The sequence below is a fragment of the Xenopus laevis genome, chromosome 7L, assembly GCF_017654675.1.
Source record: "Xenopus laevis strain J_2021 chromosome 7L, Xenopus_laevis_v10.1, whole genome shotgun sequence".
In the NCBI taxonomy this organism is placed as follows: domain Eukaryota; kingdom Metazoa; phylum Chordata; class Amphibia; order Anura; family Pipidae; genus Xenopus; species Xenopus laevis.
Genome location: NC_054383.1, coordinates 137,704,564 through 137,723,977, shown reverse-complemented (window position 1 = coordinate 137,723,977; position 19,414 = coordinate 137,704,564). Strand labels below are relative to the sequence as shown.

The following is a 19,414-nucleotide window of genomic DNA, read 5'->3' as shown; positions in this document are numbered from 1 at the left end:
TATGGCAGCATAGGTATTCCCTGTACTAAGCACAATTCAGCAGGAACAGTCCCTAAGTTTGCTCATAGTCTGTACAGAGAGATCCCATAAAACTATGGCAGCATAGGTATTCCCTGTACTAAGCACAATTCAGCAGGAACAGTCCCTAAGTTTGTTCATAGTCTGTACAGAGAGATCCCATAAAACTATGGCAGCATAGGTATTCCCTGTACTAAGCACAATTCAGCAGGAACAGCCCCCTAAACTTTTTTGTATTGTCTATGAAGTTTTTTTGTATTGTATACATAGAAATTATAAAAACTATGTCTGCATACGTAGCTCCCTGTGCTAAGAAAAATCCAGTAGCTACAGCCCCCAAGCATTTTGATAATCTATATGGAGAGATAGTATAAAGCTATAAGTATAAGTGTATATGGGCCTTGCAGAAGGTTTGAGAGCGCCATGTCCTCTGATGATATTTAACCTGCTGAGTGTTCTGATTTTAGGTTGGAGATGGGGAACACACACATGTAAATCATACAGGACGCAGCAAGACCCCACAAGTAAGTCAGGACCCAAAAGTACCGCCAGCATCTGTTAATGAGCAGACTCACCACTCGGCTATTAAAAGGCACACGGGGCAAATGGACTCCCGCATTCAGCATCTGCCGACTCCCCAGACCTCGTATCCTTCACCCAGTGCCATCAGCTTGAAACAAGAACTGCCATCTCCTCATCAGTCCCAAGCACTTCAGAAGCAGTCTATTTGTCTGTCCTCCCCGGCACTCTCCAGCACTCTCTCAAGGACAGACCTCAAGTCTCCTCCTAAACAAGAAGCCCCTCATCGTTCTGTAGATATGGTGCAGCTGCTGACAGTAAGTTCACCCCATCTTCATCTAACCCATATTAAAGGGGAACTATCATGAAAATTGAATTTAAGCTTCAGCATACTGAAACAAGAAACTTTCTATATACAACCAATTAAATATTCTACACCGGTTTTGAAATAACCAAGTTTATCTTCACTATTCCTCTCTCAGCATCTGTTTCTCTTCATTCTCTTCCTGCAGGAGTTGGGTGTCAAATATTCATTGATCGTTAGATCCAATATGGGGGGGGGTTTCTTTTGCCTAGAAGATGTATTAGAGCTCCAGCTATTAAACTCACCAGACATCATGTCTCTCTACATGCAGGATTTATGCAAAAAGGCCGTTATTTTGTTTTAGATTTTGTTTATACTGGAATTTGATTGAGCTGTAATTCACCTGCTAGGAAAAGGAGCCCCCCTATAAGATATATTGGATCTAACTGTCAATGAATATCTGACACCCAACTGCTGCATGAAGACAGAATGAAGAGAAACAGATGCTGAGAGAGGAATAGTGAACATAAACTTGATTATTTCAGTAATTCTTATTTCAGTGTGATGAAGCTGATATTAAATTTTCATTTTTGCTATAGTTCCCCTTTAAATAAACTTTTCCTCTCTGTGCTAGAGAGTGTAATCCCTGGGGCTAGGGTGATGCCATCCTTAAGTTATTGTAAAATAATATACAATTGCTCAAAATCTTGTAGCGCAGAGGCTTATTTGAACCGGCAAATAGATTGCTATAGCAACAATCACTAACTGCCCACAATGCTTCTGCTTTCCCCTACCTCTATAATTTGGGAGCCTGATAGGCCGACCTGTACTACAATAAAAGCAAGTTAACCCTTTAGTGTCCCCTGGTATTCAAAAGGCAGTACCATAATAAAATATTAGTATGTACTTGCACTGGGTATTGTCATCAAACTGTTCCCTCCTTTCGCTGACAAAACAGCAACAGAGTCTTGCTTTACGGCTGATGTTACAGCTATTTGTAGAACAGAGAGACCAGACCACAAGTGAGTGGCCTTGGCAAGAGTGAATGAGAAGTAAAATTAAAGGGGAAATTCACCCTTACCATTCAGCTTAGTTGTAACTAACTGTTGCCTGATTATTGCTGCACAGCAAAACAATTCTAAATAATTCATAAACAGGAAATGAAGACCAGTTCCATATTGTCTAAAGAAAATGTTAAAGGAACAGTTCAGTGTAGAAATAAAAACTGGGTAAAAAACTGCTGTCCTTCTGTTCCTCTAAAATGTACCTTGTTAAAAGGTGCAAAATAAAAAATGTATCTTATATAGTTAGTTAGGCAAAAATGTAATGTATAAAGGCTGGAGTGACTGAATATGTAACATAATAGCCAGGACACTACACTATCTATTTACCCAGTTTTTATTTTTATACTGAACAATTCCTTTAAACTGCCCATTCTAGAGGAACAGAAGGACAGCAGGTTTTTTTTTTTTTATCAGTCTGTTGTGCCACGTAATGACATTTTGGCTTCTTTCCTGCAGAAATACCCCATTGTATGGCAGGGACTACTTGCGCTGAAGAATGACACCGCTGCTGTGCAGTTACATTTTGTGTCTGGCAACAACGTCCTGGCACATCGCTCTTTACCAGCGCCTGAAGGAGGCCCGCCCCTGAGGATCGCTCAGCGCATGAGACTGGAGGCCACCCAGCTGGATGGGGTTGCACGAAGAATGATGGTGTGTGGGACTCCTGTTAGTTTATGTCACAATGTCATTGTGTGTTTGTCACACTGCTGCTGAACTACAGACATGAGTGTAATTAGCACAGACAAACAATTGTCATTTAGAGTGTTATAATTAACATTATTAGTTCCCTGGCCTGTTGGGGCACTTCCTTCTCAGCCCTTTAGAACAGGGGCATCACAAGTCTGGGCCCAGTCATGGAAAATTCACCCCTATTCATAGACTTGTGTTTGTTGCTTCTTCAGAGTAACACAACGGCCTCTCTTTCTCTCTCTAGGTGGAAAGTGATTACTGTTTATTACTCGCACTTCCCTGTGGCCGCGATCAGGAAGATGTCGTGAACCAGACGGATTCGCTGAAAGCCGCCTTCATCACTTACCTGCAGGCAAAACAGGCAGCCGGCATCATTAACGTTCCCAACCCAGGATCCAATCAGGTAGCGAGAGCAGCCAGTAACATATGTAGGGGATACACACACATGTTTAGGAGGGATGGCTGCTTCATTAATTCATTCATTTAAGTTAACTTTTAGTATATTACATAATGGCTAATACTAAGTCACTTTTCAATTGGCCTTCATTTTTTCTTATAGTTTTTGAATTATTTGCCTTCTTCTTCTGACCCTCTGACCCTTTCCAGCTTTTAAATGGGGTCACTGACCCCTTCTAAATAAACATATGCTCTGTAAGTCCACAAATGTATTGTTATTGCTACTTTTTATTCCTCCTCTTTCTATTCAGGCCTCTCCTATTCATATTCCAGGCTCTTATTCAAATCAATGCATGGTTGCTATAGTAATTTGGTCCCTAGCAATCAGATGGCTGAAATTGCAAACTGGAGAGCTGCTGAATTTTGTCAGGAGAAAGAAAAGAGGCTGATGTTCTTCTGCTTAGGAAAGATGTGAGAAAGGTTTCTAATTTTATTCCTAAGCAGAAGAACATCAGCCTCTTTCTTTCTCCTGACAACTTCCTTGACTACTTGCTGGTCAGACTGGGAGGAAAATGACCAGCAGGTGGCGCTGTTGTAACAAAATTCATTCATAGTAACAGTACATGTATCCTTATAAAAATAATGACTGTACATTGCAAAAGAATAGTGAATTTTACATTCACTTATTTTTAAGGTTTACTTATCCTTTAATTGGCCTTCAATGTGTCTGACAATGTTTAATTCTGTCTTCTCAGCCCGCCTACGTCCTGCAAATATTCCCGCCCTGCGAGTTCTCTGAAAGTCACCTGTCCCGCCTAGCTCCGGATTTACTGACCAGCATTTCCAATATCTCCCCACACCTTATGATTGTCATTGCGTCGGTTTGAGCTCTGCTGTTGTGATCACGGACCCATGCACATAAACAGCAGGAGCTGAACACACTTTTGCCGAGCGACTTGCTTGGGAGGGGCGCCCCTTGCTGGAGAGACCTGCCATTGCTTCTCTGGATGTTTACAAACTGCTCCTGGGATCCCTGATGCACGGCTAGAAGCAGACTGGCAATGGACAGGTTTGTGGGGGCACCAGATCCCACCAGCGAGACGTTGGGATATTCCATGGTGGTTACTGTTCGTGTGCTTGTTGTGTTTTTATTATTTTTTTTTTAAGCTGAATCTGCCTTTGCACTAAATTAGTGACTCCAAACTTTGTACATCAATTTGTTTTTTTTTTTCCTTTGTGTCATATTTTTTTTTTTGGCAACGTGCTGTGATATTGGAACGTCCGGACACAGTATCACTTGCCATTGGACTCATGAGCGGGAACCTGTGAATATTGGGCTGGAGCAGATAGTCAGCTGGGCTTCCTGCTTGTGGACATTGCAGCCAGTTTGGCCTTCTCCGCGGACTCCTCGGCGACCCCCTTCTTTGTACAGTTTACATGGGAAAATAACATACAAAAGGGAGATCTATTTTTCCTTCCTTTGGATATTATAGGACTCCGTGGCTGTGTGTATATAAAGCATATATAATATATATTATATATATAAATATATATAATACTGACTTTAAAAGGAAAATCAAATCCCCACAACATACGTTTTTTTAATCTGTGCCAAAAAATGTGTTTTGAGAGAAAAATCTTATTTTCATACTCAGACGTATTGTCCCTCATTTGTAAGTGTTTTTTTGTTTTTTTTTCATTCAGACATTATCTGCTCATCACAATCCGTGTGGAAGTGTTACACACTCGGACAAGAGACTTTTATTACCTCCCTCCTGCCTGTTTTATTTTTTTATTTTGCAGACACCCATTAATTTATGGAACCCCCTCTCCCCCCCCCCATTCTCCTGTTTTTGTGTGTCCATTGGATTACAAACTTTATTAAAAAAAATGATACAAGTCCGTTCTACACATCCCATGTAATTGCGGCTAAAGAACCCTGCTGGAGCAGTGCTGCTCAGCTATGAGATACCCGCATCCCACCAGCTGATGATGAACTACAGCTCCCATCATCCTTTGCTAGTTACTATGTGAGCATGAGGGGCATTGGAGTCCAGTAGCAGTCTATCAGATGTGGGCTGCATATACTAAGATCCTGGGAACTACACTTCCCAGCATCCCCTATCCAGCATTGGTTATTTCTGATATTCATCAGCCAAAATGTTATATGGGAGATGGAATGGATGATGTCATGTTATCGGCTGCCATACTGCATGATGTCACTTCTAGTCGTGATGCTTAGCATTGCACTGTAGATAGGAGTGGCAAAGCAGGGAGTTGTTAAAGCAGAATCTGGGGTTGCCACCCCAAATTCAGAGTAGATGAGGAAAAAATGAACACTTTGCTCCAGGTATACAGGCACGAGGATAATAGATCAGAGGTAAGATCTGTATAGTGGCTACTGTATTTAAATGGCTGGGAGAACAGGGTTAAAAGGGGTGGTTAACCTTTAGTATGTTATAGAATAGTTAATTCTAAGCAAGTTTTCAATTGGTCTTCCATATTTATATTTTACAGTTTTTGAATTATTTGCCTTTTTCTGACTCTTTCCAGCTTTCAAATGGGGGTCACTGACCCCATCTAAAAACAAATGCTCTGTTAGGCTACAAATGTATTGTTATTAGGGATTTCAGGATCCTGCCTTTTTCATCAGGATTCGGATGAATCCTTCTGCTCAGCTGAAGCCGAATCCTCATTTGCATATGCAAATTAGGGGTGGGGAGGCAAATCCTGTGACTTTTTCGGCCGTATCTTTCAGGGGGTTCAGCTGAATCCAAAATAGTGGATTCGGTGCCTCCCTAATAGTTATTGCCTCTGTTTATTGCTCATCTTTCTATTCAGGCCTCTCCTGTTCATAGTCCAGTCTCTTATTCAAATCAGTGTATGGTTGCTCGGGGAATTTGGTCCCTAGCAACCACACTGCTGAATTAAAGCTAAATTAGTCAAAAACCACAAATAATAAAAATGAAAGCAAATTGTCTCAGAATATCCATCTCTACATGATATTAAAAGTTAACGTAATGGTGAAAAAAAACCTTTAAAGGGGGTTGTTTACCTTCAAATTGACTTTTCGTAAAATGTGTCTCCATCAAAAAATCAGTTTGTGAGGGACAGGGTAGAAAGGGAAATTATTCAAACATAGAGACCAATTGCAAAGTTGCTTAGATTGCTTTAGAGTAAGTGGAAGGGAGAGGTGGGATCACTAGTGGACCTCTTGGTACTGAAGGTGAAATACAAAGAACATACCACAATTTGGGGCAGATATAGTAATATTGGGAACAAACCTCACTGGTGATGCTGCTCATAGCAACCAATCAGATCTTTGCTTTTGTTTTCTAACTTGCAGTTCACATCTAATTGCTTATTTGTTGCTATGGGCAAAATCACTGGTGATGTCTCCAATGTGAATAAATACTCCCCCCTTGTCCTTTTTCCCATAGTTCCTTCTGGGACTGAGACAGGACTGGGCCAAGCAGACTGTGTCAGGATTAATAATAATTACAAGGAGTGGATTGGCCAGGTATCAGGATTAATAATAATAATGAGTGGATTGGCCAGGTATCAGGATTAATAATTACAAGGAGTGGATTGGCCAGGTATCAGGATTAATAATAATAATAACGATGAGTGGATTGGCCAGGTATCAGGATTTATAATAATTACAAGGAGTGGATTGTCCAGGTATTGCTTACTGTATCAGCCAAGCAAATGGGATTTCAGGGAGGGGGTCAAAGCTCATCATTTAACTCTTTAACATTAAATTTAATTTTACTGCAAATTGTATGCTAACCTGCCCTTGGGATTGGTCAGAAATCATCAACTGATGGAACAGTCCCAAACGAGTGTTTACCTCCCAGCATTCTCAGTGTGAAACTGCCATGATCTACCTGCAAGCCACACCCCCTGTCTAGTAAGCATCTCCCCCTGACCTGTGCAAAATAGAACATTTGTAAAGTGATTGGAGGAAATAGCGTCACTGAGCACTTTCTATAAATGTACAACAACCTCCTCTTTAAGTATTAAATGAGGGACACATTTGTGTTGGTATTATGTTTGGAAAGCATTTCATTGGCCAGGGTGTGAGGTGAGGTGTGATTGGCCAGAGTTTTATTAACCTGTGATCTACACATCCTGGCCAAGTATCAAGGCTGCTCCATGGTTCAAATATAAATATTGATAAGTCCCAAACCTAGTGTGCCCCCCCCAGTCCAGACAATTTGTTAGGTTCTCTTCCTTGCTCCGTGGTTCAGGTGCTGACTGGAGGGGGCTTTTCTTTTTCTTGGGCTGCTCTCTTCCCTATTGTCAGAGGGGAAGCACTAGGTCCCAACTGCATTCATCTCAGTAGTCAACTGCGCATGGCACAACAATCAATGCAAAAGCCCAAGCCATTTCTGTGAGGCTCGTGCCCATTCTTTTCCCTGACTGATTAATTTGGCTCAGGGGAGTGTTCCAGTCTCACCCTGGGAAAGAGAACAGCCAAAGGGGAAGGAAGTACAGTGAATCAGGAGCAGGCTTTCAGCCTAGTCTTTCTATTCAGGCCTCTCCTATTCATATTCCAGCCTCTTATTCAAATCAGTGCATGGTTGCTAGGGGAATTTGGACCCTAGCAACCAGATGGCTGACTGCAAACTGGAGAGCTGCTAAATAACAAAAAACACAAATTGTCTCAGAATATCCCAAACTAATGGTTAATTTAAAGGTGAACCACCCCTTTAACTGAACAGTTCAGTATAAAAATAAAAACTGGGCAAATAGAGACTGTGCAAAATAAAAAAAATGTATCTAATATAGTTAGTGAGACAAAAATGTAATGTATAAAGGCTGGAGTGAGTGGATGTGTAACATAATAGCCAGAACACTACTTCCTGCTTTGCAGCTCTCTAACTCTGAGTTAGTCAGTGACTATAAGGGGGGCCACATGGGACATAACTGTTCAGTGAGTTTGTAATTGATCCTCAGCATTCAGCTCAGATTCAATAGCAACAGATATGTCCCATGTGACTCCCCTCAAGTCTCTGATTGGTTGCTGCCTGGTAACCAATCAGTGAAAAGCAAGAGCTTTTCCTTTAACAACAAGGATTAAGCCACACTAGTGTTCCCCATAGACATTGCTTTGTCTTGGCACCAGGTTGCCATTCTATGGCATCAGCCAACTAAACTTCCCACCATAGCCAATAGTGGCTCCCTGTTGGCACAGAGAAATGACAAGGAAGGGGATACAGTGATGTCTATGGGAAACATTGGTGCTGTTTGTTCTTTCACTTTGGGTCCCTGGCACCTGCCGGCAAAGAGAAACCGTCAGCTGGGCTCCACCACCCATGCACTTTACTGGGTACACTCCAACCCACGTACCAGACAACGGGTGAATGAACATTCGAAAGACCCTAAACCCAATTGTTTTCATTAAAAAAACCAATATTTATTAGATGCATTAGGGACCCCCCCATGTACACTTTATACACCAGCAAGAGCCGAGCGTCCCAAACAGATGAACATTCTGCACTTGGACATTCCCAGAACCTGCCCCATGGCCAATGAAGTTGGGCACATGACCAGTTTTTGCTGCTTCCCGGTGCCCACCCCATTCTCAGTGTCCGGCACCGAGGTTCCACTATTCCACTGGGCTCTGGCAATCAATAGCCTGGGGATGTTCTTCGGTCCCATCGCGCGCACGGAATATAAGCTCCCCGGACTGTATGACCTGCTCTGTGTGCCACGTGGTTGGTGTGCTGTACTGCTGGTAAAAGTCTGTGTCTGCCTGGAACATGACAAGTGCCTGTGCCGTGTGCATTCTCACGTGTTGGGCCAAACTATTGGCGTCCAGGAACTTCTCTCCACAGGAGTCGCAGGCGTACAGAATCTGGGTGTTGGGATCTGCAGAGAATTCAGCAAACAGAGAGCTCAGAATACAACAAGAACCCACCAGAGAGCTCAGAAAACCCGCGAGAACCCACCAGAGAGCTCTGAATAACCACGAGAACCCACCAGAGAGCTCAGAATAACCACGAGAACCCACCAGAGAGCTCAGAATAACCACGAGAACCCACCAGAGAGCTAGGAATAACCACGAGACCCCACCAGAGAGCTAGGAATAACCACGAGACCCCACCAGAGAGCTCAGAATAACCACGAGACCCCACCAGAGAGCTCTGAATAACCACGAGACCCCACCAGAGAGCTCTGAATAACCACGAGAACCCACCAGAGAGCTCTGAATAACCACGAGAACCCACCAGAGATCTCAGAATAACCACGAGAACCCACCAGAGATCTCAGAATAACCACGAGAACCCACCAGAGAGCTCTAAATAACCACAAGAACCCACCAGAGAGCTCTAAATAACCACAAGAACCCACCAGAGAGCCATCAGAATTGCCCTGTACACTCTATCTTCAGGGCCAATGGCAGTTGTGACTTCTGCACTCCTTACTGAACAGACACTGCTCCAAGCCAAGGGGTGCTGGAAGTTAACGGGGTTCCCTTTCCTGCAACAAGTCCTGCCAGCAATTACCTGCTTCCTGCACCTGCTTCACTGCTTTGGTAATTTCAGCCTTCAGTGCTTCGGTTTCATCTGCTGCCACGGCAGTGGTGACCGGAACCACTAAGAGAGGAGGAAACAGGATTAGAATATTTAGCACAAAGCTGTGGGTTCAGCATGGCAGCTCCATCCCCCTGCACATGGCTTGAGGAAGATGCAGAGTCTGAGGCACATCTCTCACCTGTGAGCTCAGTCACGGCCGTGGCAGCAATAGTCTCTGTGGTTAAAGTCACCATTTCATCAGACGCCACGGTCACTATATTCACCTCGTCTTCATCCACTTCCCCTTCCTCATGCTCCAACATTTTCATACCGGCCTTGCCCTGGTGCACGGTTTTCACATGGGATCGCAGGTTGTCCACTCGGTTAAAGCCCCGGCCGCACTTGTCACATAAGAACGGCTTCTCTCCTGGGGAAGAAAAGAATCCAGGGTCACTGACCCTCGCAGGGACAGACGGAGGCACTCGGCAGACCCCCACTCACCAGTGTGAATGATCACGTGCTTGGTGAGGTCGCCCACGTTGACGAATGCTTTGTTGCAGATGCTGCACTTGTGCGGGCGTATGTTGTCGTGATGGCGGATATGGTTGGCGAGCTGACTCGACTGCACAAACCTGAGAGAAATCAATGTAATATTTGCACTTAGCTTCTCTACTCGGCCCCACATTCCCTTCATTTCTATTGGCGTTTTTCTCTGTACTTTTCCAAGCTCCACTATGTCCTTTAAAGGGATTTTCGTATAATGTAGAGAGGGATATTCTGAGACAATTTGCAATTGGTTTTCATTTTTTATTATTTGTGTTTTTTTTTACTTATTTAGCTTTTTATTCAGCAGCTCTCCAGTTTGTAATTTCAGCTGTCTGGTTGCTAGGGTCCAAATAACCTTAGCAACCATGCATTGATTTAAATAAGAGACTGGAATATGAATAGCAGAGGCCTGAATAGAAAGATAAGAAATACAAAGAAGCACACGAACAATACATTTGTAGCCTTACAGAGCATTTGTTTTTAGATGGGGTCAGTGACCCCCATTTGAAAGCTGGAAAGAGTCTGAAGAAGAACCTGAGAAGATGCAGAAATCAATGTAATATTTGCCCTTAGCTTCTCTCCTCAGCCAGAATATCTGAATTAAAGAGAAACCCCAACAACAAATTCCCTTCACTTCTATTGGTGGTTTTCTCTGTACTTTTCCAAGCTCCACTTGGGATATTGGCTTTAGTATAACGTAGAGAGGGATATTCTGAGACAATTTGCAATTGGTTTTCATTTTTTATTATTTGTGGTTTTTGACTTATTTGGCTTTTTATTCAGCAGCTCTCCAGTTTGCATTTTCAGCCATCTGGTTGCTAGGGTTCATATTCCCCTAGCAACCATGCACTGATTATTGAATAAGAGACTGGAATATGAATAGGAGAGGCCTGAATAGAAAGATGAGGAATAAAAAGTAACAATAACAATACATTTGTAGCCTTAGTTTTTTAGATGGAGTCATTTAAAAGCTGGAAAGAATGCAAAGAAGGCCGCCAATAATTGAAAAACTATAAAAAATAAATAATGAAGACCACTTGAAAAGTTGCTAAGAATTAGCCATTCTATAACATACTAAAAGTGAACTTAAAGGGGAACTATCGTGAAAATGAAAATTTAAAATAAGCTTCCTTTACTGATAAATACAATCCATTAAATATTCTGCATTGTTTCTGAAATAATCAAGTTTATCTTCACTATTCCTCTCTCAGCATCTGTTTCTCTTCATTCTGTCTTCATGCAGCAGTTGGGTGTCAGATATTCACTGACAGTTACATCCAATATATCTTATAGGGGGGCTCCTTTTGCCTAGCAGATGTATTAGAGCTCACTCAAATAACTGATTCCAGTACAAACAAAATGTAACAAAATACCTGCCTTTTGCACAAATCCTGCATGTAGAGAGACATGATGTCTGGTGAGTTTAATAGAGTGAGCTCTAATAACATCTTCTAGGCAAAAGGAGCCCCCCTATAAGATATATTGGATGTAACTGTCAGTGAATATCTGACACCCAACTGCTGCATGAAGACAGAATGAAGAGAAACAGATGCTGAGAGAGGAATAGTGAAGATAAACTTGATTATTTCAGAAACAATGCAGAATATTTAATTGGTTGTATTTAGAAAGTTTCTTATTCCTGTATGCTGAAGCTTATATTACATTTTATTTTGTTGTGATAGTTCTCCTTTAAAGGTGTGCAAGTCCCTGGTATCACTGGCAGCCTCAGTTGTCATGGAGCCCCAGTCACCCACCTTTTCCCGCAGCGCTCGCAGACGTAAGGCTTCTCCCCTGTGTGCTGCCTCACGTGGGCGATTAGACAGCTGGCCTGAGTGAAAGCTTTCCCACAGATCATACACAGACACGGCTTCTCCCCTGTCACAGACAAACACAGAAAATGAAGGATCTGGGGGTTTAGCAGAAGTGACGGCTACAAAAGGCAGGAGTCAGAACCGGCAGTACCAGTGTGAGTCCGGACGTGTCGCTGCAGCGCCCCCGGATCTGCAAACTTCCTCTTGCAGTGAACGCAGACGTACGGCTTCTCACCGCTGTGGATGCGCAGGTGCCTCTTAAGGTTCCCTACAGGGGGGGACGCACACACGGGAGATGAGCGGGTTTTGGGGCGCAGTGTAAGGAGCCTTGTGATTGGGCCCTGCCTCTTTACCTGAAGTCGTAAACTGCTTCCCGCATTCTCTGCATTTTAGGGGTCCGTCCGCTATGTGAATCTTCAGGTGGGCTTTCAGGTTTCCCAGCTGTAATGAGTTAAAGGGGCGGGTTACCTTTACGCTAATTTTTAGTATGTTATAGAATGGCCAATATTAAGAAATTTTTCAATTGGCCTTTTTTTTTATAGTTTTTTTAATTATTTGCCTTCTTCTCTGACTCTTTCCAGCTTTCAACTGGAGGTCACCGACCCCATCTAAAAACAAACGTTCTGCAAGGTTTCAAATTTATTGTTATTGCTTCATGTTAGGGATGCACTGAATCCACTATTTTGGATTCGGCCGAACCTCCTTATCCTTCGCGAAAGTTTCAGCCGAATACCGAACCAAATCTGAATTTGCATATGCAAATTAGGGATGGGAAGGGGAAAACATTTTTACTTCCTTGTTTTGTTTCCTTCCTCACCGCTAATTTGCATATGTAAGTTACGATTTGGTTCAGCCGGGTTTCGGCTGAATCCAAATCCTGCTGAAAAAGGCCGAATCCTGGATTCAGTGCATCTCTACTTCATGTTTATTCCTCATCTTTCTATTCAGGCCTCTCCAATTCATATTCCAGTCTATTATTCAAATCAATGCATGGTTGCTAGGGGAATTTGGACCCTAGCAACCAGATGGCTGAAATTGCAAACTGGAGAGCTGCTGAATAAAAAACTAAATAAGTCAAAACCCCAAATAATAAAAAATGAAAAGCAATTGCAAATTGGCTCAGGATATCCCTCTCTACATCATACTAACAGTTAATTTAAAGGTGAACAACTCTTATAATAATAAACAACATCAATGTGGCCCTTTATAAATGGAGAACGTAGCCAGCTATAGTGAGTGCCCCCCTTCATATACAATAAGCCCCTTTATCAGACCAAAAGGATTATGGGAGCAAGTTCATATCGCTATATCCACACAAGTTACCCTTTAATTCCCAATTAAATCCCACACTCACTTGGTTGAACTTCTTGTCGCAGTGGGGGCACTTGTGCTCCTTGTTGGTGTCGTGCGTTTCCAAGTGGCGCATTTTGGAGGTGGAGTCAGAGAAGGGGCGGTTGCAGAACTCGCAGTGATACGGTTTCTCTCCGCTGTGGACCACCTGGTGCCTCTTCAGGTTCCCCGAGGTGGTGAAGTGTTTGTTGCAGTCGCTGCAGCGGTAGCGGGCGTCTCCCGTGTGGCGCTTCTTGTGCAGGTTCAGGAGACTCACCAGGCGGTAGCTCTTCCCGCAGTCCTCGCAGCCGTAGGGTTTCAGGGGGCTACAGAGTGAAGGATACGGGCATGTCAGAACTAATATACAGGGGGTCACCACCCACCCCCAGTACCTACCTGTGAGTCTTCTCGTGAGCTCTGCAGGCCGCGGGGTCGGAGAAAGCTTTGTTACACTCCCGGCAGGTGAAGGGTTTCTCCCCTGTGTGGGTGCGGATGTGTCTGGTGAAGTTGCCCGTGTGAGTGAATTCTTTGCCGCAGAACTGCAGAGACAGCACATTCATTAGCCCGGCCACGTGGCCTGCAGAGAGTGCTGGGAGTTGTACAAAAGCATCAGCCTTAGGCAACATGTCACTACTTAGATTGTTACACAGCTGCCAAGGCTTTATGTTCCTATTATTTCCCTTAAAGGAGAACTAAACCCTAACAATGAATTGCACAAGGCTTAAGTTCCAGCTTATTAAGAGCAGCAATGATCCAGGACTTTAAACTTGTCACAGGGGGTCACCATCTTGGAAAGTGTCTGTGACACTCACATGCTCAGTGGGCTCTGATTGGCTGTTGAGAAGCTAAGCTTAGGGCTCGTCACTAATTATCCAGCAGAAAATGAGCTTCCCTGGCTGTAATATAAGCTGATGCTACAGGTTTGCTGATTATTCAATTCTGATGCTAATTGCACTGGTTTCTGTGCTGCCATGTAGTAATTATGTGTATTAATTACTAATCAGCCTTATATTGTGACATTTCTATTCTATGTGTACTGTATATTGTGAGTGGCTCCCTAAGCTCAGTAAGTGACAGCAGCACAGAGCATGTGAATCAGTGAATCAGCAGAAAAGAAGATGGGGAGCTACTGGGGCATCTTTGGAGACACAGATCTTTATTGCTTTAGGGCTGTGGTGGGCTTCTACCTACTTCTTTAGTTAGGCTTTAGTTCTCCTTTAAAGAGACAGTACAGTATGGAGGGTATAGGGAGTGTGCACAGACAGACAGACAGACAACACACCTTACACTTGTGAGTGGTGGAGCTGTAGGGCCTGGACTCATTACGATCTCTGAAGGGAGTTGCCTCAGATCGTGGGTGCAGGGAATCCCCGGAGGTGTCTTGTCCAGAGTCCGTGGCTACGAATTCATTTTCATCTGTCGCCTCCTTATTCTCTCTCCCGGGATCTTCCTCAGTTTGTCCCTCCGCCTCCTCCTGCTCACACAGCTCGTCTGTTTGTCCTGCTGCAGGAGTCCCTCCCACCTGCTGAGCCTCAGCCTTCGCTTGTCCGGCCAATATCTCCTCGGCCAGTCCTGTTTCCTTCTCCCCAGCAGGGACGTGCCAGGCTGATTGGTTCTGGGGCACCGCTCTCACTCCAACTTCTTTCTTATCCACATCTGGGGGGTCTAAACAGAAACATTCCTTGTCATCTCAGTCACCCCAGCTCATAGTGGATGCAGCAGCACATCAGGGGTTAATCAACATCACTAAATAGGATACATGGGTGTGGTGATTGCATAGGGGGGCCCCAGAGCCCTAAATTGTTACAGCTAAGTGCCTCAGCTGGGGGTGAGAGGCTTTACCCCCAAGCTAGAGATTTAGTTAAATACACACAGAGCAGGCAGAGAGGAGAGCAGCTGCAGGGGTCGCTCAGTACAGATAAATACTGTGTGCTGGAAGCAGGTATAGCTGCAGGGGTCACCCAGTTGCACAATCTCCTGATCCCCATAATAACCTGATCCCCCCGCATGCCCTTATTTTGCAACACTCCCAGCACATGACACCAGACAAGAGGCACCTTCATGTTGGTCCAAGAGCACCGGCTCCTCTGAGGGGGGAGAGTCACTTGTAGCCAAACTCTCCTCATTGTGATTCTCATCCCTCATGTCATTATCTGCAGAGAAAGGGCACAGGGGCTATTCCTATACAATCTGCACATTTTACACTACCCCACGTGTAACCTACCCAAATACTTCTTACCCTCTACACAGGTTTCCTCACTGTGCCGACCATGCTGGTTTATTACTGCAGCCTCATCACATTCTCCCACTCTGTTCCCATCATTCTCTGCAGAGCCTGGAACTGCTCCCTCTCCCTGCGCCACATCACCTGTGGAAAATACCATCATCACAATCCATAGCTCCATCCAATCAGAAAGAATTCTGTACTTCCTGCTCTTGGGCTGTTCTCTTTCCCATGGTCAGACAGGAACCTCCCCCTGGGTAAGTGAATCCAATCTCCCCCAGTACTTACCCAGGTACAGAGCTCTGATTCTCTGTACTTCCTGCTCCTGGGCTGTTCTCTTTCCCATGGTCAGACAGGAACCTCCCCCTGGGTAAGTGAATCCAATCTCCCCCAGTACTTACCCAGGTACAGGGCTCTGATTCTCTGTACTTCCTGCTCCTGGGCTGTTCTCTTTCCCATGGTCAGACAGGAACCTCCCCTGGGTAAGTGAATCCAATCTCCCCCAGTACTTACCCAGGTACAGAGCTCTGATTCTCTGTACTTCCTGCTCCTGGGCTGTTCTCTTTCCCATGGTCAGACAGGAACCTCCCCCTGGGTAAGTGAATCCAATCTCCCCCAGTACTTACCCAGGTACAGAGCTCTGATTCTCTGTACTTCCTGCTCCTGGGCTGTTCTCTTTCCCATGGTCAGACAGGAACCTCCCCCTGGGTAAGTGAATCCAATCTCCCCCAGTACTTACCCAGGTACAGAGCTCTGATTCTCTGTACTTCCTGCTCCTGGGCTGTTCTCTTTCCCATGGTCAGACAGGAACCTCCCCCTGGGTAAGTGAATCCATTCTCCCCCAGTACTTACCCAGGTACAGAGCTCTGATTCTCTGTACTTCCTGCTCCTGGGCTGTTCTCTTTCCCATGGTCAGACAGGAACCTCCCCCTGGGTAAGTGAATCCAATCTCCCCCAGTACTTACCCAGGTACAGAGCTCTGACTCTCTGTACTTCCTGCTCCTGGGCTGTTCTCTTTCCCATGGTCAGACAGGAACCTCCCCCTGGGTAAGTGAATCCAATCTCCCCCAGTACTTACCCAGGTACAGAGCTCTGATTCTCTGTACTTCCTGCTCCTGGGCTGTTCTCTTTCCCATGGTCAGACAGGAACCTCCCACCGGGTAAGTGAATCCAATCTCCCCCAGTACTTACCTTGCACTGGTGTGAGACTCTCCAGGCAGGTGGCAGTTGCCCCGGGGGTAATACTGAGAGATTTCAGGGCAGTACAGGCATTTACAATCTCCTGCATCTGGAGGAATCCGGCCACAGTGAGGACGTCCTCTACGTTGTCTCGGGTCAGGCTGAGCTGTGCCGTGTACATAAACTCCAGAACCTGCCCCAGGCCTGACAAACAGAACAGGCGGATGAGCTGATGCCACAGACAGTGGGTACAGGAAGTGATGTCATGGGGTGGGCGGTACCTGCGGCGTTGCTGATATCCAGATGCACCACATCCTTCTGCTCCACAAACAACATGCGGAAGTACTGGCTGCAGGCGGCCAACACGGCTTTGTGGGCCTTGAAGTTGATCCCGTCCACCACGAAGGTGCAGTCGCACAACAACCCCAACTGCCTCTGCTGATTGAGCTGCTCCAGAACCAGGTGACTGTGCTGAGGGAAATCCATGGCTAGAGAAACACAAGGAGGGTCAGGGAGGGTCACACACGCTGGGTAACAAGAGAAATAACCTGGGGCCCATGTCACCCACTTCAGCTGCCCATAGACACACAGATCCTACTGAGGATTCGTACGATTTGTACGATTTTTGGATCACGTGTGGAGAGTGCCGACAGCTTTCGTCCGGCGGATATCGGTCTGGTTTGATTTTGACCCGACTGATCCCGCCGGAGCCCATTGCACATCGTAATCGGATCGTTCGACCATACGGCCAAACAATGAGATTACCCCCGATATAGTCATGCTCGTTAGTGGCATATCGGGGAAAGATCCGCTCGTTTGGTGATGCGTCTATGGCCACAATCAGAGACAACTGTTTCTCACTGGGGCCCCAGCAATGATCTGTTGTACCCCATGACTAGGGGCCACAGGAGACCAACCACCAGTGTTCAGCTCAGTGCCAGTTGTAAGTGCCTGAAATCACAGGGAGTGAGAAAATATCCTGGGGCCCCTACATGCCACTGTACCCCCTGCTCTAGGGCAAAGAAATCCAACTCCTGCCTGTGTTATGTACCCAGGGGCCAGTCACATCTATACTGGGAACTGCCCACAGATCAGCATTCCCTGGGGCCCCTACACCTCAGCATTCCCTGGGGCCCCTACAGCTCAGCATTCCCTGGGGCCCCTACAGCTCAGCATTCCCTGGGGCCCCTACACCTCAGCATTCCCTGGGGCCCCTACAGCTCTGCATTCTCAGGGGCCCGTACAGCTCTGCATTCTCAGGGGCCCCTACAGCTCAGCATTCCCTGGGGCCCCTACACCTCAGCATTCCCTGGGGCCCCTACAGCTCTGCATTCCCTGGGGCCCCTACAGCTCTGCATTCCCTGGGGCCCCTACAGCTCAGCATTCCCTGGGGCCCCTACAGCTCTGCATTCTCAGGGGCCCCTACAGCTCTGCATTCTCAGGGGCCCCTACAGCTCAGCATTCCCTGGGGCCCCTACAGCTCTGCATTCCCTGGGGCCCCTACAGCTCTGCATTCCCTGGGGCCCAATTCCTGGTCCTGCCCCGGGGTGTCCCATATAGAAGCTGCACCCCAACACTGCCCTGGGCCCTCAGCTACTCCCCATCTGACTCAGCTGCACCGGAAGCTGCCCAAAGCCCAGTCTGACCGGAAGAGGGAAACAGGTTCCTTGGGACCCCTCAGAGGCAGACACGTCCCTGACACTGGCTCTTTCACTCCCCGCCCTCACAGCTGCACTTCCCGCTCAGCTCCCGGTACCTGAGATCCCGGACCGGCTCAGATCTCGCATACCAGAGCTCACACCTACGGTCTGACAAAGGGCGCCGCCATCTTCAGTCGGGGCGGAAGTACAGCGCTTGCACGTCAGTCGCATTTCCGGGAACGTCATGATCAGACGTGTTGATAACGCGCGATGCCCCGGATGCCAGAGCTACCATTGTTGTACCTGGCAAAAGACTTGTTTTAAACAGTTTTAGTAGATCATATTCCAATTAAACCACCCATTTTCCAATTATAACTATAGAATTCTTAGGGATTGCCTACTATGGGTATTGCTGTGTATCAGCACAACCTTATATGTGGGAGATATTACTGCACAGCAGACTCCATGAAGAACTGACACTTAGTGACTTCTAACTTTAGCCAACAAGCAAGACTGTCCCCTTATTTCTCTTCTATTTCTCTTCTATTCCTCTTCTATTTCTCTTTATTTCTCATCTATTTCTCTTCTAGCAGGTTTAGGGTAAAACGTTTGATATGAGGCATAACAAAGGTGGTAAAAAGGCGATACCTTTATTGGCTAAGATGATAATCATAACAAGCGTTAACTTTAGGTAATTCGCTTTGATGAAGGAACTGGAATGTTCTGAAAGTTTAATTCACCACTTTCATACAGTGTTATATGATTCATTTGCCCTTAGCTGTTAGTAGCCAGAGGTTATACTGTTAGTCACGGAGCATTGTTCTATATGTAACATTGTGGGTCTATGAGAGGCAACTTATTGATCTACCTCCCTAAGATTCTGTAATATTACCTGGGGAAGTGGGGGACACCCATCCCTCCCCTTTTGTGCACCGATTGTGTGCGCCCATTTATACATCATCATGCTGGTGTGAAATTCAAATATTTAAGGGCACCCGTCCCTTTCTTGCTGCCAAACGTAGGTTCTGTCTTGTATAGCTCCTGGTGTGATTCTGTATTGATTCCTGTGTATTGACCTGTCCCTGACTCTGACCTTGACAACTGCTGCCTGTACTGACCCTTTTTCCTGCACTTCCACTGTGTTCCTGGATTCTAACTTGATACCTTACTATT

General features: G+C 45.6%; 2 protein-coding genes across 8 annotated transcripts in view; one reads left to right on the top strand and one right to left on the bottom strand.

Annotated features, from left to right (window-relative positions):
- LOC108696848 (msx2-interacting protein) overlaps nt 1-4,890 on the top strand; it is a 51,502-nt gene extending 46,612 nt beyond the window's left edge. For all 6 annotated transcript variants that reach the window (XM_018226531.2, XM_018226528.2, XM_018226530.2 and 3 more), the window contains 4 exons: nt 486-854; nt 2,362-2,556; nt 2,840-2,998; nt 3,747-4,890. In XM_018226531.2, coding sequence (XP_018082020.1) covers nt 486-854; nt 2,362-2,556; nt 2,840-2,998; nt 3,747-3,878 — 855 coding nt within the window. In that variant the 3' untranslated portion in view covers nt 3,879-4,890. The remainder of the gene's footprint in view (nt 1-485; nt 855-2,361; nt 2,557-2,839; nt 2,999-3,746) is intronic.
- A 3,498-nt stretch (nt 4,891-8,388) lies between these two features.
- zbtb17.L (zinc finger and BTB domain containing 17 L homeolog) lies at nt 8,389-18,511 on the bottom strand. Of its 2 annotated transcripts, XM_041569876.1 has the most exons (15): nt 18,358-18,511; nt 16,883-17,089; nt 16,614-16,805; nt 15,438-15,566; nt 15,256-15,351; nt 14,481-14,863; nt 13,595-13,737; nt 13,224-13,524; nt 12,223-12,310; nt 12,021-12,137; nt 11,813-11,933; nt 10,014-10,144; nt 9,712-9,939; nt 9,504-9,593; nt 8,389-8,865 (listed from the first exon to the last, which is right to left on the bottom strand). In XM_041569876.1, exons 1-15 carry the CDS (start codon nt 18,485-18,487, stop codon nt 8,603-8,605), a joined length of 2,619 nt encoding a protein of 872 aa, XP_041425810.1. In that variant the 5' UTR covers nt 18,488-18,511; the 3' UTR covers nt 8,389-8,602. The 2 variants fall into 2 exon arrangements, with proteins under 2 accessions (XP_041425810.1, XP_041425811.1); XM_041569877.1 differs by lacking the exon at nt 15,256-15,351.
- Between the last annotated feature and the right edge of the window lie 903 nt (nt 18,512-19,414).